The following is a 16,899-nucleotide window of genomic DNA, read 5'->3' on the forward strand; positions in this document are numbered from 1 at the left end:
CCGCAGACGTTCCTTAAAGGAAAACCAAGCAGACAGCATATCTGGATCATTTCTCTTCCATGAAACTAATGCTACTGTAATACACCGGGGGAGAGGCATGTTAGGTCTAGCGGGAAACTCTAGATCACCATAACACATCATTTCATTTCCCCTACCAAGAGAGTGCACAATCTATATAAACCTCAGGAATTATTTTACACTGTCTAAGCAAAACATAGTCAAAAATCAAAATTATATGGAGAAGATGAGAAGATAACTTGCTTATATTCTGCTGTGTTCGGTTGTTTTTGTACCATTTAACACCCTCCCTTCCTTAGATCTCCTTCTCCTGCTCCATTTACTCCCTGGATTGTTTCATAGCATGATGTATGGCCTCTTATCCCATTAATGCAAGGTGAATGAACCACTAGGCCAACATGACATCCTCAACAGCAGCACTAGGAAACTATTCTGTGTTAAGAGCTCATCTTAAAGCTCTTAATGTGAGCCCGTACAGTGAGATAACTCAAATACAGCCACAAACCAGCCAAGACTGATGACACTTCTGGATTATCATACTTTTCATATTGAATTTTTAAATTAAATTAAATTAATCAATTTAATCCTTTCAGCTTTTTACATACTAAAAAAAATCTGATTTTTGCAAATTCCCAAGTTCTGCCTGTCAGTATAAGAAAGACTTTATATTTAATATTTTTTATTAAATTGTTTGTTTAACCAGGTTGTAGTTGAGATCAAAATCTATTTTTCAAGAGAGACCTGTTTACAAAGAACCATATAGATAATAGATAATACATGATCACAAATTAAGAAAAAAAAAAACATTTGCAATAGTAGTTTGAGATAAATGAACATAACCTTTAAAATATCCCAGTGAAATCAGAGAATGTAGCTTCATAGTTTTTGCTTGTTTGTTTGTTTTTAAGCTTATCACATTTATGCCCAGCAAAAACATTCAAAACAAGTGAACCAGTGAATTAGAGGTAATGTTAATGTGTCCTGTGACTTGATATTGAAAGTATGCTACTGTGTTTAAATTGAAGCAGGGAGTAGAGTCAAGATCCTTGTAAATAAAATAAAAAACTATATACAATGCTGCTCTTTTCAATTCGCTAGTGAGTCTCCCCACTTTTGAACTGTACGTACAATACATACAGTGCATATTACCGATGTGCTGACGCGAACTGTGAACCTGATATTAATGGAACAACCCCGCCACCATGTGTTCACTTCCAGAATAACACCAACACGTTTGGTTTTCTTTTTTAAAATTACTTTGTGACTTTAAATCGAATAAATATCCACATTAAAATGTATTTTATGTATCCTAGTATTTCTGCTATGGGCGTAGCCAGTATCAGGGCAGAAGAAGGATGTGTACTAAACTTTAACTGTAACAGCGTAAACTCAAAGTGTATAAAAACTGCCTCATGTGACAGAAATACCACATTAGCTATCTGTGCAAAGTTCATGTGTCATTTCACTCCCTCTCTTATCAATACGTCAGAAGTGAACCATTATACATCATATAACTACTATAGTTTACTTCCATATCTCTGTATCTATTTCCCTAACTGATGAGGTCCATAAAGGGTCGCCTCCAGTATGAAACCCGGATCTACTTCACCACAAAAGAGGGAGGGATTGAAGTGGAAGAGTCCAAACTCCTGCCATGGCTCTAGCAGCGTTGGCTAACCGATGGTGGAGGGCTGTGACCCTTGCGGGTACAGTGACAGGCTCCAGGTCAAGTCACACTGCTTTAAAATCAAACTACGACGCATTGGTCATCGGTGGAGGTGAGATTTGTGGACTGTAGGAAAGAAATGCAGAGAGCGACGTATACTGTAATAACGGGCGATAGATTTTGCAAAAACGATAAATCTGAGTTTGTAGGATTGTAGTATAAATAAGGTAATTTCGTATAGTAAAATAAATATTGCATTCCAAGATAACTGAATTTACTCCGTTTACGGCTGTGCATAGTTTAATCTTAATTATTCAACTTTGAACTCATTACTGCAGGGCACACTGTATACACAAAATATTTTAAAAACCTAATTATGGAACAACTTTTTGAAACTTCATGCATCGGAATCGGTTTTAAATTGCGTATTTTACATCTCTTTGTAGGACACAACGGACTGGTGGCAGTGAGTTTACATAGTTACTTCCTAACACCTGCTTTTGCAGTAAGGTTTCAGTACTGTGGTGAAAGTGATGTGTGCTTTGTATGCCTGTAGGCTACATATCTTCAGAAGGGAGGTCTGCAGGCAGCAGTGCTGGAACGCAGACATGTGCTGGGAGGTGCAGCTGTTTCAGAGGAAATCTTCCCTGGTAGGATTGACTTCTAGCTCAATTAAATATAAAAAAAAAGTATATATTTGTTTCTGTTTCTTAAACTTAAAATACATTTGTTAATTTTGGGGTGCAAGAATTTCTTCCACTGAAAAACTAGTCACAGTGACACTGAACAATCACACACTGATTTTTATGGAAACTATCTAATTGTTTGAAGAAATACAGGTTTTCTCTTATTTGGGTGAACTCACCCTTTACTGGTAATTGCTTTATTTAATATTTATTAAATGTGTGTTATGTCACGTACTGTTCTCATTCCTAGCATTTGTTTCGATGTCTCACTATGGGATGTACCTTCCTGTGTATTCCTCAGAAGGAGGAGCATGTATCTTAGTCCACCAATTTGATCGGCACCAACCTTGAAATAGCTTATGTTATTACCAGTGTTGGGCAAGTTACTTTGAAAAAGTAATTAATTATAGTTACTAGTTACTTCTTCAAAAAAGTAACTGAGTTAGTAACTGAGTTACAATATTGTAAAAGTAATTAATTACTTGAAAAGTAACTATTGCGTTACTTTAAAAAAAATGTTTAACCCTCTGGGGTCCAGGGTATAATTGGCCATTTTTTACTACTTTTGATTTTACCTCTACATTACACCTTTAAAAACTATTTACTTTGCCTTGTTTGGTATCATTCTTTTCAGCACAACCTCACGTGCCTGAATTTACAGTTATGTTTTCATTTTGACATACTGTATTAACACAATTGATTTAAAATCAGACAGAAAACATAAAATCAGAGTAGAAAAAGTTATATTTTTACTGTAACAACCACAAACATGTTTATTGAATCATATTTCATATTTCATAACTTCCATAACTTTAAATGCAATTGTCAATTTTAAAATCCTATGCACAAGTTTTGCAAACAACAAAGTTATTTGTTTTGTTATTTTACCTTTTACCTTTTTTTTAAAATAACCATTTCAAACTAATTACATAACAATCAGCTGTTCTGCATTCAATAAGATGCCACAAATGATTTGTGCGACTCCAAAAACATAATTTCTGTCCACCTTAAAGGAGAACATCACAGCCTGATACCTGCAGGTCTGACAGCAGCAGGTGTATCACTCCTGTTTTTTACCTGGAGACAGCAGTCGCCTCATTGTTCTGACACACAACACAAAACTATCCACAACACTACACACTAACTACACAAGACAACACATTAACCCAAACACGCTAAATGTCACAGATCTCTCACATCTCAAAACTCGCTCTCTCTTTTTCTACAGTCTCTCTCACTCGCCGTCACTCCTAAAACTTCCCCCTCTTCCTAAACAACCAAATGTTATGTTGCCATATTATTTTTGATTGGTCGACATGGTGCATTTTTCCACCAACACAAATGGGCTGTTTTTTTGTTTGGTCATAAGCAGAGAGTGCTTGCTGTCCTTAGATAGTAAACGTGACGAAACTATTCAGGAAAAAACGCTGCGTATATATTGTTTATCATGACTCTGGTATATATCACCTTGTTGCTTTGTCATCTTAAAGTAGTTGTGATTGGCTTAGCACGATTCTTCCTGAGTCAAACAGCAGCACTCATGCGATTGTTTTGCCCCTTAGCTCCAGGTGTTGTGCCAAAAAGTGATCGTCTGCCAGAAAGTGATTGCCGCCGTCGGGGGCGCATGCAGCTGCTTAAAGCTGTAGCGCCCAGATTACTTATGTAGACAGCTACTTCCGTGCAACTGATATAAGATGCGGTAAGCTGAACACAGCTTCAACCATCTGTTTGTTGAAAAATAGCAATGCGACTGCGCTGCATTTTCTTGTTAGTAACGGTAACAGCGTTGTAACGATAGGAATAGTAATTGGTTAGATTACTCGTTACATCACTGGTTACTACATAGACATTATTCACAATCCTCTCCTCATTTCGGCCCAATCTCAACCTTCTAGGGCTAACTAGCTTAACTTTCCACAGACAGGAGTGTTAGCTAATTCCCATAGCTGTTTTCTCCTGAACCCAAATCGTCACCATAGATCGGGTGTCATACCACTGGAAGTGGTCACTGGTGGTGACAAGGAGGGAGTCACGGAAACCGAACCACAGGCTGGGGCTCACAGCTGGGCCTAGCCGCAGTGGTTCTCTGAAGAGAACTCCCAGTCTCCCAGTCTTCCTGGTGCTGCTGGAAGAGGTAACTGCCTCCTGGAGGGCCTCCCGTTCAGCAGCAGAACCGCCATCCAAGGGCCTTCTTCCCTGGATTTTGAGGGCATAGAGAAGCACGGCCTACTCTGTGTGCCCCACATGGAGCCGCTAGTTGCAGGCCACCTCCATTCATGGCTGGCTAAAGCCTCCTCCAGGAGCCCCATACTCCCATCGAAGGCAGACCGCTTTCAGTCCATCATGACCGAGAGGGCCTACAAAGCGGTGGCTTTTAGCTGTAATGGCACTGAATGTTTCCCCCATTTTTGTTTCCTACCAGCCAGTGCTATGTGGGGGCATGGCAACCAGACCTGACCCAAATGTCTGGGAAGAAATTACTGTGATCACACATATTTCACTCAGCATGCAGCACTGCGCAGTCCAAGCCACAAGAAAATCCATGGGGATGATGGCGTTGCACGAGCGAGCCAGATTGGTCAACCTGACAAACCTGTCAGAGAGGGAGGAGGAGGACATTTTGGTCATGCCGATCGTGCTTGATGGGATATTCAGCAGAAATATGAGAGAGAGGATGAGGCATTCAAGCTCTGCCTCCCCCGGAAAACTGAGTCAACACCTGCTCCTGCCCCGAGATAGACCTTCACGCAGGTGTTCGTCTGGCTTCCCACTCAATTTGCTATCTCCAAACGAAGGAAGTCCCAGCTACCACCAGTACCCCCACTCAGGCAGGAGATCAGGGCAGGCCACTGAAGGGCTAACCCACACAGCCTGTCAGTCAGTATGCCGGGAGGAAGAAGAGAATGGCCTGACAGCCTCCTCTGTTACCCCAGGTGGAGAAGCTGAATATTTCCCATTCACCTGCCATGTTCTGGAGTGTGTTGTAAGGGCTCTGCTGCCCCATCGACCCCTCGCTGATATGCGTATGGAGCCCATACACCCAAGCTGCTGAGGAAGGAGACTTTGTTTCAGCAACAACAGGCTCTGTCTCCGTGTTGAACCTTACAAGCACACACTCTTGTTTGATAAAGCATGTTCCACTGCCCACTTGTTCAATTCCATCGACCTGAAGGACACATATTTTCACATTCCCATTTACCCTCCACAAAGGAGGTATCTAAGGTTTGCTCTTCGGGGTGTCTGTTACAAAGTGCTGCCTTTTGGTCTGTCACTGAGCCCCAAAGTGTTTGCTTGTTTCACAGAAGTGGCGATAGCACTGCTGAGACAGGGGGCCATTCATCTGGCAACATATTTAGATGACTGGCTCTTTCTGGCGTGGCTCACCTGGGCTTCATAATAAATAGCAAAAAGATTGTGTTGGCTCCAGTACAACATATAACATTCCCCAGTTTATCTCTGGACTCAATCAAAATGACAGTTTGTCTGTCAGAGGAGAGAGTGAACATGCTCAGAGCATGCCTCGTTCTTTTCCACCTGCACAAATAGTTCTCTTCTTTCAGGGCTTCTTTCAAACTGAACCCCATACTATGCATACTCTCTCTCTCTTCATATGTGTGTGTGTGTGTGTGTGTGTACAACAGCTTTATGTTTTGTCTGTGTGTGTGTGTGTGTGTGTGTGTGTGTGTGGGGTGGGGGTGGGGGTGGGGGCAGAGGGAGTAGCCAAACAGGCTAGGACCGGCACTGCTTGTGGAGATATATTGCCATGATTGCTTGAAATAAAAGTAGATAACTATTGTCTGGCAATACGGGAGTCTCCATTTCCCATGGTGACACATCGAAACAAATGCTTGAAAAGAGAACGTTAGGTTACTTGCGTAACCCCAGTTCTCAGAGTAGCATGAGTGAGTCGTCTTACCAAGCAACCTTTCGTGCTGGGGCAAAGCAAGAAGAGGTGCTTATCTTAAATAATGACTATCTAATAGCGCAACCTATTTAAAGGTGGGAGGCTATGCCCGACGTGGTCGTTACAATCACCAGCCAATCAGGATTGGTAGAGATACAGAAGAGACATGCTTCATGCAGGGAGGTGCATCCCGTAGTGAGATATCGCACTCATGCTACTCTGGGAACCGTAGGTTATGCAAGTAACCTAAAATTTTACTCCTCTAAGAGAAATTACATTGGTTTGCAGGTTTCCGCTTCTCTAGGTGTTCCTACTTGCTCAGTTTGTTAAGACCGCACATATACAGAGACCTGGAGCTCAAGGTACACAAAACCAGAATCACAAAGAAAGATTCTAGATATCATGAGATAATATCAGTCCTTAGCCTTGCTGCAGTTCATCATTTTTCCCCCTTTTTCTACAAATTCAGAAACATGGGCTGAAGGTGTATATGAGAGACCCCCATGCCTTCACCCCCATGTTGGAGGAAGGGGTGAGAGGTGCTCCTCCACGTTCTCTCACTCTGGGCTCAGATCTGGCCACCAACCAGATGGAGATCGGCAAGTTCTCACAGAAGGATGCTAAGGTGATTTAGGTTTGAAAATAAACATAATAAGTAATTGTTCATTTAGGTTGATCCAAAAAAATGTTCTTTGCTTTGCTGGACCTTTATTTCTATGTGATACAATCCCACACACCTTTGCTTACCTACATCTTCCCCTATTCCTCAACATACATACAGGCTTATCCTGAATTTGTTGCACACTTGGAGAGGCTAGCAGATGCTATGAACCCTCTCCTGGATGCTCCACCTGTAGATATTCCAGGTTTCACTTCTGGATCACTGAGACGGAGGGTGGCTGCAGCTAAAACACTGATGCCCATCTTCAGATGTGGTGGGTTGGTTTATTTATTTTTTAAACATTTTTTATTCTCCAAATTTAGCAAGTACTTAATTTGTACACTGCATTAATTTAGTCATTAATATTTCTGGCTCTTAATCCAAAGGTCTAAAACTGGGCAAAAACCTTCCAGACTTCTATGAAATCGTAACTGCTCCAATAATGAAGGTTGGTTAGCGATTAAACAAAGACGTTAGTTCCTCTTATTTTTAGATTGCATAGATAACGTGTATTTTGTGTGAAAGATTCTCACTCAGTGGTTTGATTCTGAGCCACTGAGAGCCACTCTGGCTACTGATGGTGTAATAGGAGCCATGACCAGTCCTAGTAATCCTGGCAGTGGGTGAGACACATTTTACAGCAGCCTATGACAACCAAACTCTCGTAATCTTAGATCTAGCTGGACAGAATTACAAGTGACTTGATGGTTTTGACTTGCAGGTATGTTCTCTTGCACCATGTGATGGGAGAGGTGGAGAAGGAAAAGGGTGCCTGGGGTTATGTAGAAGGAGGCATGGGAGGTGTGTCTCAGGCTATTGCTAGTGCTGCTCGATCTTATGGTGTTGACATCTTTACAGAAAAGGTAATCACCTTGATTTGATGTTGTTTATTTCATGGATTCATGGGAAATTATGTTCTAGCTTCCCTAACTTCTTGCATTTATCTTTGGCAGGATGTAAGCCAGATCCTGGTTGGTTCAGATGGTGATGCTAAGGGTGTGGTGCTAAAGGACGGCACAGAAATCCACAGTAAAGTTGTTTTATCAAATGCTACCCCATATATTACCTTCAAAAACCTGACACCACAGGTAACTCAGAAAACTGAACACCATTTCTAAGCAAAGCTCTGAACAAAGTCCCTTATTCTGACCTCTTGTATCACTACAGTCTGCTCTTTCTTCAGAATTCATCAAAGCAGTAGACCAGATCGACTACACTTCACCTGTTACCAAGATCAACGGTGAGTCTTTCATCAATCAGAACTTAAAGTTAAGACTGGCAATATAATATACTGAGGTAAAAACGTACATCTTTTAGTCATCTTTGGAAAAATGGTTTGTTTTGGTGGGTTTTGTATCAGATGTTTAATCCTATGAAGAAACTGGGTCTCAACAGTTATTCAGCTTCCAGTGTCTTCTGCACGCTCGACCAAAATTTGAAGTTTATTAAGAAAATGAAAGAAAATGAAGCACATACACTCATTCCATGTCATTTTACCTGTTGTGATCTCTTTTTTCTTTCTTTCTTTCTTTCTTTCTTTCTTTCTTTCTTTCTTTCTTTCTTTCTTTCTTTCTTTCTTTCTTTTTCTTTCTTTTTTTTTTAACAGTGGCAGTAGACAAGTTGCCAAACTTCTTAGCATCTCCCACACCAGGTGATAAACCTGGATCACACCATCAGTGCTCAATCCATCTGAACTGCGAAAGTGTGGATGTTTTGGAAACAGCATATAAGGAAGCAAAAAATGAACGACCCTCAGCAAGGTGAACATGTCTTCGCATAAGTGTTCTTTTAAAAATGTCAGATTTGTGCATGCCAAATCAAGCTGAAATGTCCCACTGAGGGAAGAATAGAATAGAATAGAATAGAATAGAATAGAATAGAACAGAATAAGCCTTTACAAAGGCTTACAAAGGATGTTCTGGGGAAGAAAAGAAAACTAGCTTTAGTTAATGTTCAAGCACAGATTTGTGCAGTGCACATGTACACTTCTTAGTGAACTGGAAAATACAGGGCAAAGTTTTAGGCACTTGTTACTGAGATAAGGGATTAACTGTGTAGTTGCAAATGGTAGAACGTATTAAAGTGAGTAGTGTGAATGTTTAGCACTTCAACCTTAAAACCTTTGAGATTGTACAATAAAATATACTTTCTCATATAGCTTAATACAATTTTTTTAGGTTATGTATTTTCAACATATATTTTTCCAGGTTACTCACATAAGTAGTCCACGTGCAGTATCCTTATCTCACAGATAACACTTACTTACCCTTGAACTAGTTTACATCCCGCTAAGGATAAAAGAATTCACAGTCAGCACTTACTTGAACATTATCACCCAAATATATCTTTAGAAAATCTTTATCCAACATGTTTGTCAATCCATCATCTGGTTGCATCATGTTCCTCTGGTCTTGTAGGCCTATGGTGGAAATGACCATCCCCTCTGTGCTGGATCCTACTCTGGCTCCCCCTGGCTGCCATGTGGTGTCACTTTTTACCCAATTCACCCCCTATTATATAGAAGGCAGGGAGTGGACAGACCAGGACCGGGAGGCATTTGCAGACACTGGTTAGAAACACAAATGCTCCACTCTCTGGACTTCTTAATGTTTTGAGCGTGCCAAACATGTTTACTGCTGGTAGATTTAGTTCTAGCTTACTATGGCAGTATGTTTGTTTAGATTCACAGTCATCCAGTTCATAGTAGTCTTAAGATCTTAAAGGTGACTGGACTTTTTTGAAGATGTTCCACCTCCCAGCCACATACAACATTTCCAAGCACCTTTTCACCATCTCAGCTGTGCTTGTGGGTAACACCGCATCATATCAAAAACTCTACTGACTTCAAAAGAAAAAGCCTTGAACGTACACTAGATCTACATGAAACCATAGTGTCCTTTGATGTGGTCTTGCTTTTTACTTATATACCTGCAACCAAGGCAGTGGCGACTGTGAGAAACTGATTACAGCAAGACAGCTCCTTACACAACAGAACCAGCCCTACCTCGATCAGATTTGTACACTGTTAGACTTCTACCTCAGCAGCATGTATGTTAAATGCAACTATTGTTTTGGTGTGGGGGGTTGGGTACTGCCATGGACTTCCCATAGCCAACCTTTCCATGAAGGAAGTTAAAAGTAAAGCTCTTTGGCTCTTTCAAATTAATAGCACCTAACCTAGCCACAGTAGATATGTGGATGACACCTGGGTCAAAATCTAAGAAGTAGAAGCCTTCAGTATTCATGTGACCTCAGTGGATAGAAACATAAAGTTTACCAGGGAAAATACAAAGATTAATAGTTTGCTATTTCTGGCTGTGTGCATTTAGGAGGATGGAAGCCTCAAAATTGTAGTTTACTGAAAACACACACACACACCAGTAGCTACTCTTTGACTCCCACCACCTACTGAAATGTGAACTTGGGGTGATCAGGAACCTGCAACACCAGGCAGAAAGTGTTCCCTCTTATCTAGAAAGGGAAACAATGGAACACATGCAAGTAAAAAAAACTCCCAAAAAATGTGGTTACTCCAACTGGTCCTTCATCAAATCAGCAAAGATGCACGAAAATAAGGTGAGAAACCAACAAGGGAGAAACAGAATGAGGGAGAAATGGAACCACATTGTCATCACTTATGTAGCAGGTCTATCAGAGGAACTATCAAAGCATGATATTCCAGTGCACCTGAAACCTCTGGTTGTAGTGAGCCACACCTTTTGTCAAACCTTGGCTCATGTATGGGATAAAACCTGCTAGCATTTAAATACCCGAAGAAGCCTCCTGGATGAGACCTTAACCCTCTTTAAAAAACCTAAAGAAGTCCAGTTACCTTCTTTTCAAGCTCTAAAGCCTCACTGTAGCAGGCTTCAATGACACTGAAGGGAACTTTCTTAGACATTTTCTTACAGTTTAAATGGAACAATGAGTCAAGTTTACAAATTGACTGGTGAATCTTAGGAATATATTTTCTCCAAACTTATTAAAATATTCAAATGAATTGGACTCTTTAAATGTCGTGTATGTTGATTAATGTGTTTGAGTGAAAAGCATGTCTGTTTCTGTCTCCTCAGTGTTTGACTGGGTAGAGCAATACGCCCCTGGGTTTAAAAAGTCCGTGGTGGGCAGGGACATCCTGGCCCCTCCTGACCTGGAGAGGATCTTTGGGCTCACTGGAGGGGTAGATACTATGCACTGTGGATGCTGTAGCACTGAGCAACACTTTGAATGTTGACACGCCACTTATTTGTTTGACACAGTCAGCTGTTCACTGGATGAGTAAGTCATTTGCATTATTTTCAGTGTTCAGTCACTAACTGCCTACTTTGGGACGTGGCTGTTGTATAAGCAGTTAATGGTGACAGGCAGCTTTATTACAGCACGAGCCAGAATCAAAGTTCACACACTGTGTGACACTTAATCGCTTAACTGCATTTGCTTCTGCCTCCTTTGTATGAAGAAAACAGTAAATAACCACAAGGGAGGCTATTTTTTAGGGCTGGGTATCGTCACTGATTTCTAGAATCGATTCAATTCCGATTCACAAGGTCCCAAATCGATTCGATCCACGATTCGATTTAATTCGATTCGATTCGATTTAAATCTGGGAAATTTTGACAGTCAGAAGTATAATTCAGATCAGAACATTTACATATTTTTGTATCTATAAAAAGGAAGCTGACACTCTCAAGACTTTATCCAAGGTGTGAGCATCACAGCAGATGCCTTTGTGTCAAAGTAGCTGAAGATAAAACACAGAAAAACATGTAGGTGATTTTCCTGGCCTGGGATTTTATAAAAATATTCTGCAGTACATCAAAAACGAAAGAAAACCATTAATTAATGAACATTACCTCTGACGTTACAGCGGTTTTATTAGACACACGGCTAAGCATTTTGCATTTTGAATAATATTAAAAAGTTTAAATTTGTTCAGTATTGAACAGCAGAAATGAGGCTTTCTTTTCGGAAGAATGTAAAAGGGAAAAAACAGCGGCCGACAGCGCTGTAAACAACAGTAGACTTGTGCGTAACAAGCAAGCGAATAATGAAGAAAGCGAAACTGTTCGAGAGAGAGAGGGTGGGAGGGAGAGAGGGGGAGGGAGAGAGAGAGAGAGAGAGCTGCGCATCGCAATGGAAGCAAAACAGTAAAAGAGTGAATTCATGACGATGTTTATGTGAAGCGTTTGGATCTTCTTTAGCTGCTGGTTCGGTCAATATTGTTTGGAGAGAGATCAAACTAACAGCTTTAGAATCAGCGCATAAAGGGCGTGAACACAAAGCGCGGACCCGGATCAGCGAGCTGTCGGCTTTCAGCCCCGACTGTGAGAAAGGCGACATCTAACTGATTCTGATCCGCGGGTCGCGCTGTGTGTTTAAGTCTATGTGCAGAATCCCTGTACCTGCTCTCATTTACTGTTTGGTGGTTCTTGAAATTTTGTGAGATGTCACCAGAGATTCTGGCATTTCGGACAAAATAAATTTATATTAAAAAATCGATTCAGGATTTTAATGAATCGATTTTACGTTATCCAAGCCAGAATCGATTTTAATCGATGAATCGATTATAAAAACCCACCCCTACTATTTTTCTACTTATAGCCCTGGAAGGAAAAACAAAAGGGGAATTTAAACTTTTGGTCTTGTTTTTACAGAATATCTTCCATGGATCAATGTCACTGGACCAGCTCTACTTAACACGACCCTTGCCCTCTCTCGCAGACTACCGCTCACCAATTAAAGGGCTCTATCTGTGTGGCAGTGGCTGTCATCCAGGTTTGCTTTTAATGCTCAGCTGAACGCAGAATTGCAAATAAGGCTGTTTATTATGTTGTACAGTAATAATACAATGTTAGCTGGTCTTAGAGAGCACACTTAATGAACCTTTGATCTTAAGATGTGCCCATGCCTTCACTGCTGATGATAAATGACGGCCAGGATGGCTAATTTTTCCATGTCGATATGTCATTTTTAGGTGGGGGTGTGATGGGTTCCCCTGGCTGGAATGCAGCCCTTACCGTCATCGCTGACTTGAAACGTCGCTGAGGGCATTATCAGATAACATTATCAATGTGTGGTCCGCTTATCTATGCACTACATTTCTTTAGAGTGAATGTGACTAGCTTGAAAAAATCAATGTCATATTACAACAAAAACCAGCCACTTGTTAGATTAACTTATGATTAGATCATTATGATTTAATAGTTAAATGACTGACGTAATAATACAAATGACATGGGATTAAAAATGACAAGTAGAGCGCAATAAAACAGGTCTGGACAGGAAGGCCACGTGAAAGGTTTACCAGTGGAAAAACACAAAATCAACACCAACCTGTGAGCCACCGGAAAATTACTGATGCCACCAAAGCAAACTGAATGCAAACGTATTATTAGAAAAACTAATTCTTGTTTTAATTAAATTAACAAAAACTGTGAAGTGATGATAGTCATGCACAAAGGAACATTTTACTACTCTATTTGAATACTTTTAAATAAACTGAAGCCATGTCTAATTTCCTTTAAACCATGTATGATTGTTTGTTTCTTATGTTGCATTTATTTCACTTGGGGCTGATGTCACAGCTTAGAGTGTCATGATACTAAAACATAGGTGTTTTCCAAAAGAAATAGCTTGAAGCAATTGTATTTTACCCACATTATAATATACAATTCTGTTTTAATAATTTTCTGTTGTGAGACATGCCCTGTCCTGTCCTGAAATTAATGGTGGATAACTCACAAAATGTGACCTAATCGGTTTTAAATTCAATCTTTTACTATGTATCTTTTGTTGGTTATTAAAATCATTTTAACAGCTTAGAAATATCTTAAAACCTTATTAATGCAAATTAAAGTTGATTTTTCTTTTCCACACCCTGAAAGGATATTCTTGGGGGATACAGGAAATACAGGATACAGGAAAAGAAGGCCGTCGCTTCCCTGAGCAAAGACCACAACATCACTGTTTTACCAGCTGATAAGGGGAGATGCACCGTGGTCCTAAACACTACAGATTACCATACAAAGATCACTACTCTCCTCAGTGACAACAATACCTACGAAGCCTTAAAGCGAGACCCCACAAGCAGCTACAAAAAGAAAGTTATAGCTTGCCTTCAAGACTTTGAAAAGGACAAAATTATTGACCGCCTTACATATCACCGCCTTTACCCAGGGGATGCCATACCCTGCATCTATGGACTTCCTAAAATCCACAAGGAAGCTGTCCCACTCAGACCCATAGTCAGTAGCATAAACTCAGCCACTTATAACATTGCTAAACACCTTGCTACCATCCTTGCTCCTCTCGTGGGGAACACCCCACACCACATCAAGAACTCCACCGACTTCACCGACAAGGTCCAGAAACTTACCCTGGATCCAGATGAAACCATGGTGTCCTTTGATGTAGTCTCTCTCTTCACTTGCATACCCACCACGGAGGCCGTGGAGACTGTCAGAAAACGACTACAAGAAGACAGCTCCTTGGAGGACAGGACCAACTTCACACCCGATCAGATCTGCACACTGTTAGACCTCTGCCTCACCACTACATATTTCAAATACAACGAAGGCTTTTACAGACAAAAACATGGCTGTGCCATGGGCTCCCCCGTGTCACCTATTGTAGCCAACCTTTACATGGAGGAAGTGGAAAGGAAGGCTCTTGGCTCTTTCAAAGGAAGAGTACCCAGCCACTGGTACAGATATATGGACGACACCTGGGTCAAAATCAAGACACAAGAAGTGGAATCCTTCACTGCGCACATTAACGCTGTGGATAAAAACATCAAGTTCACCAGGGAAGACACAAAGGACAACTGTTTGCCTTTCCTGGACTGCGCTGTGCACATTGAAGAGAACGGCAAACTCAACATCGAAGTTTACCGGAAGCCCACACACACGGACCAGTACCTCCTCTTTGACTCCCATCACCCTTTGGAACACAAACTTGGAGTAATTAGGACCTGTTAAGGTTCAAAATATTGGGGATGGAGACAAGAGAAAAACCACAATAACAACACTGGTCCGGTCGGGTTGAGTCAAACGATGATTTAATGATCACACACGTGGGAGATGGACACTGATGCAGACAGCCTCAAATCTCAAAGTGGTGGAGCATTGCTCAAACTCTTATAGCCTCTGGTTCTCCCACCTAATCATAAAAGCCTAAACATTCACATTCTTTCTCTCACACGGCGCCTAAGCTACGACCTTGGCTCCCTGTTTATCTGCTCGTGCTGAGATGGGGCAGAAAACTCCAGCATGTTCTATTCTCTTCTAATCAGACAAATAAGGCGATGACTTTCTGCGAACAGTATTCCTTATAACTCAACAGTATAATGCATCATAAACAATATCATTCATTCACAATAAATCAGCAGTCTAATGCAATGCAAATCAGTTTAAATACTGCAATAATTATCACCTTCTTCTAATTCAGGAGAATAATGCCAACTTAAACTACATAATAATTCACAATCTTTATTTCGGGGTCTAACATGGCATAAAATAATATCATAATTTTACAATTCCCCCTGATGAGCTCATTATTCTAATGAGCTCACAAACACCCTGTAGCCCAGTGTGGCCAGGTTCATCTCTTCTCACTCCTGAGGTCCTTTGTCCCCCTGACGGGCAAACCATATGTAAGATGACCTCTGTGTTTGCGCAAGTCAGGTGCAAGACAAACTATTACTACAAGGATAGCAGGTCCAGATGACACTCCCCTGTTCTCCCACAGCTTTATTTGGTGTTCCCTTATACCATTCAGACGTAGACTAGAACCTCTGTCCGAAGAGCTCTTAACCTTTATTTTATTGCTGCAGCTACCAGTGTCGTCCAGTTGCGTGATCCTCTGTTCTTCTTACTTCAACCTCAGGGGTTAGACAACCCTTCAGTCGTGACACAGATCAGGGGATTATTCTGCCCCTATTTCAAACAACGATCTGTGTATCCTCGGGTCCTGTGTCTCCCGTGTATCCTCCAGAAAAGAACAGGAAGGCGTCCCCCTTTTGCCCAAGAGCCTCTCGAACCTCGTTGGTCTGGTGTTTCCGGATTTCCGTCAACCCCTTCATGGTTATTGCTGTATTTATGGGATTCATCCTTTTGAAGTGACTAGCTGGAGCCCAAACGCCATGACCCTTGGACCCAGTTGGTGTCTCGGCAGTCACTGTATCTGTCTCTGCTGCGAAGGACCCTCGTATCTCTGTGGCCTCGTCTGGTGTCTGTTCCTTTCTCTGTAAGAGACAGAAAACCAAAACACCCCCTTCCTAGCCCTAATAATCTAATGTTATTATCTACTGACCTTCTAGTGGATGGAAATAATGATAAATAAATAATGATTTATGCTTCTCACTGATTCTCTACAAAAGACCGTAAACTTCTCGGGCCACCATTAGCTTAAGCTTTACCATTCCTAAGTTATTAAAGACACAAATCAAGTTATAAAAATGTTCAAACAATCCTTGTTTGATGTTGAAACCCAACTCCCCCCCCCCCCCTTTTTTGACACATTCCAATGTGTCAAATCAACAGAACTAGAACATTAAAAGAAAAGGTGAGGCAGGCACCACGTTACCCAGAATATTAAGTTGATCTGCGTGCAATGTTCTGACTCAAGTATTTTTAATATTTTAATGAATATCGTCTAATTAACTGCCACTACTTATACCTAGCAAAAGACATAATTGAATAAAAATCACAAAGAATAACATGATCTTAGTGTTATGTAAGCGCGTGCAGCCCTCCATGCTCGAAGTCACTCCACACCATAGATCAGTCAGACCTCGCGCTGACTGTAGCTTTTGACCCTTATTAACTTGAGCGCAACTCTATAATGAGCAACAAACTGCCATATGTATATAAATTATCATGATTACCCCTGCAAAGAAAAATTAAATCAATATCCTAACACCTGTAAATAAAAGACTAATCAGAGGTTATAACAATCACAGGGACAC

The 16,899-nt window shown here is 40.9% G+C and overlaps 1 protein-coding gene across 2 annotated transcripts; it reads left to right on the forward strand.

Annotated features, from left to right (window-relative positions):
* The first annotated feature begins 1,605 nt into the window (after positions 1-1,605).
* Positions 1,606-13,808, forward strand: pyroxd2 (pyridine nucleotide-disulphide oxidoreductase domain 2). 2 transcript variants are annotated; one of them, XM_082557298.1, is made up of 16 exons: positions 1,607-1,796; positions 2,131-2,150; positions 2,241-2,334; positions 6,563-6,636; positions 6,744-6,899; positions 7,056-7,209; positions 7,322-7,383; positions 7,461-7,558; positions 7,657-7,798; positions 7,889-8,023; positions 8,103-8,175; positions 8,542-8,695; positions 9,353-9,504; positions 11,009-11,115; positions 12,590-12,710; positions 12,910-13,808. In XM_082557298.1, exons 1-16 carry the CDS (start codon positions 1,673-1,675, stop codon positions 12,978-12,980), a joined length of 1,737 nt encoding a protein of 578 aa, XP_082413424.1. In that variant the 5' UTR covers positions 1,607-1,672; the 3' UTR covers positions 12,981-13,808. The 2 variants fall into 2 exon arrangements, with proteins under 2 accessions (XP_082413425.1, XP_082413424.1); XM_082557299.1 differs by lacking the exon at positions 11,009-11,115 and having other exon boundaries at positions 1,606-1,796.
* Positions 13,809-16,899: the final 3,091 nt, after the last annotated feature.

Source organism: Aulonocara stuartgranti, assembly GCF_965226115.1.
Source record: "Aulonocara stuartgranti genome assembly, chromosome: 13".
NCBI classification, from domain to species: Eukaryota; Metazoa; Chordata; class Actinopteri; order Cichliformes; family Cichlidae; genus Aulonocara; species Aulonocara stuartgranti.

Coding starts and splice junctions, on each gene's coding strand:
- pyroxd2 (XM_082557298.1), top strand. CDS start 1,673: ATGGCTCTAGCAGCGTTGGCTAACCGATGGTGGAGGGCTGTGACCCTT. Junction 2,151..2,240: donor GACACAACGGACTGGTGGCA/GTGAGTTTACAT, acceptor GTATGCCTGTAG/GCTACATATCTTCAGAAGGG. Junction 7,384..7,460: donor TAACTGCTCCAATAATGAAG/GTTGGTTAGCGA, acceptor TTTGTGTGAAAG/ATTCTCACTCAGTGGTTTGA.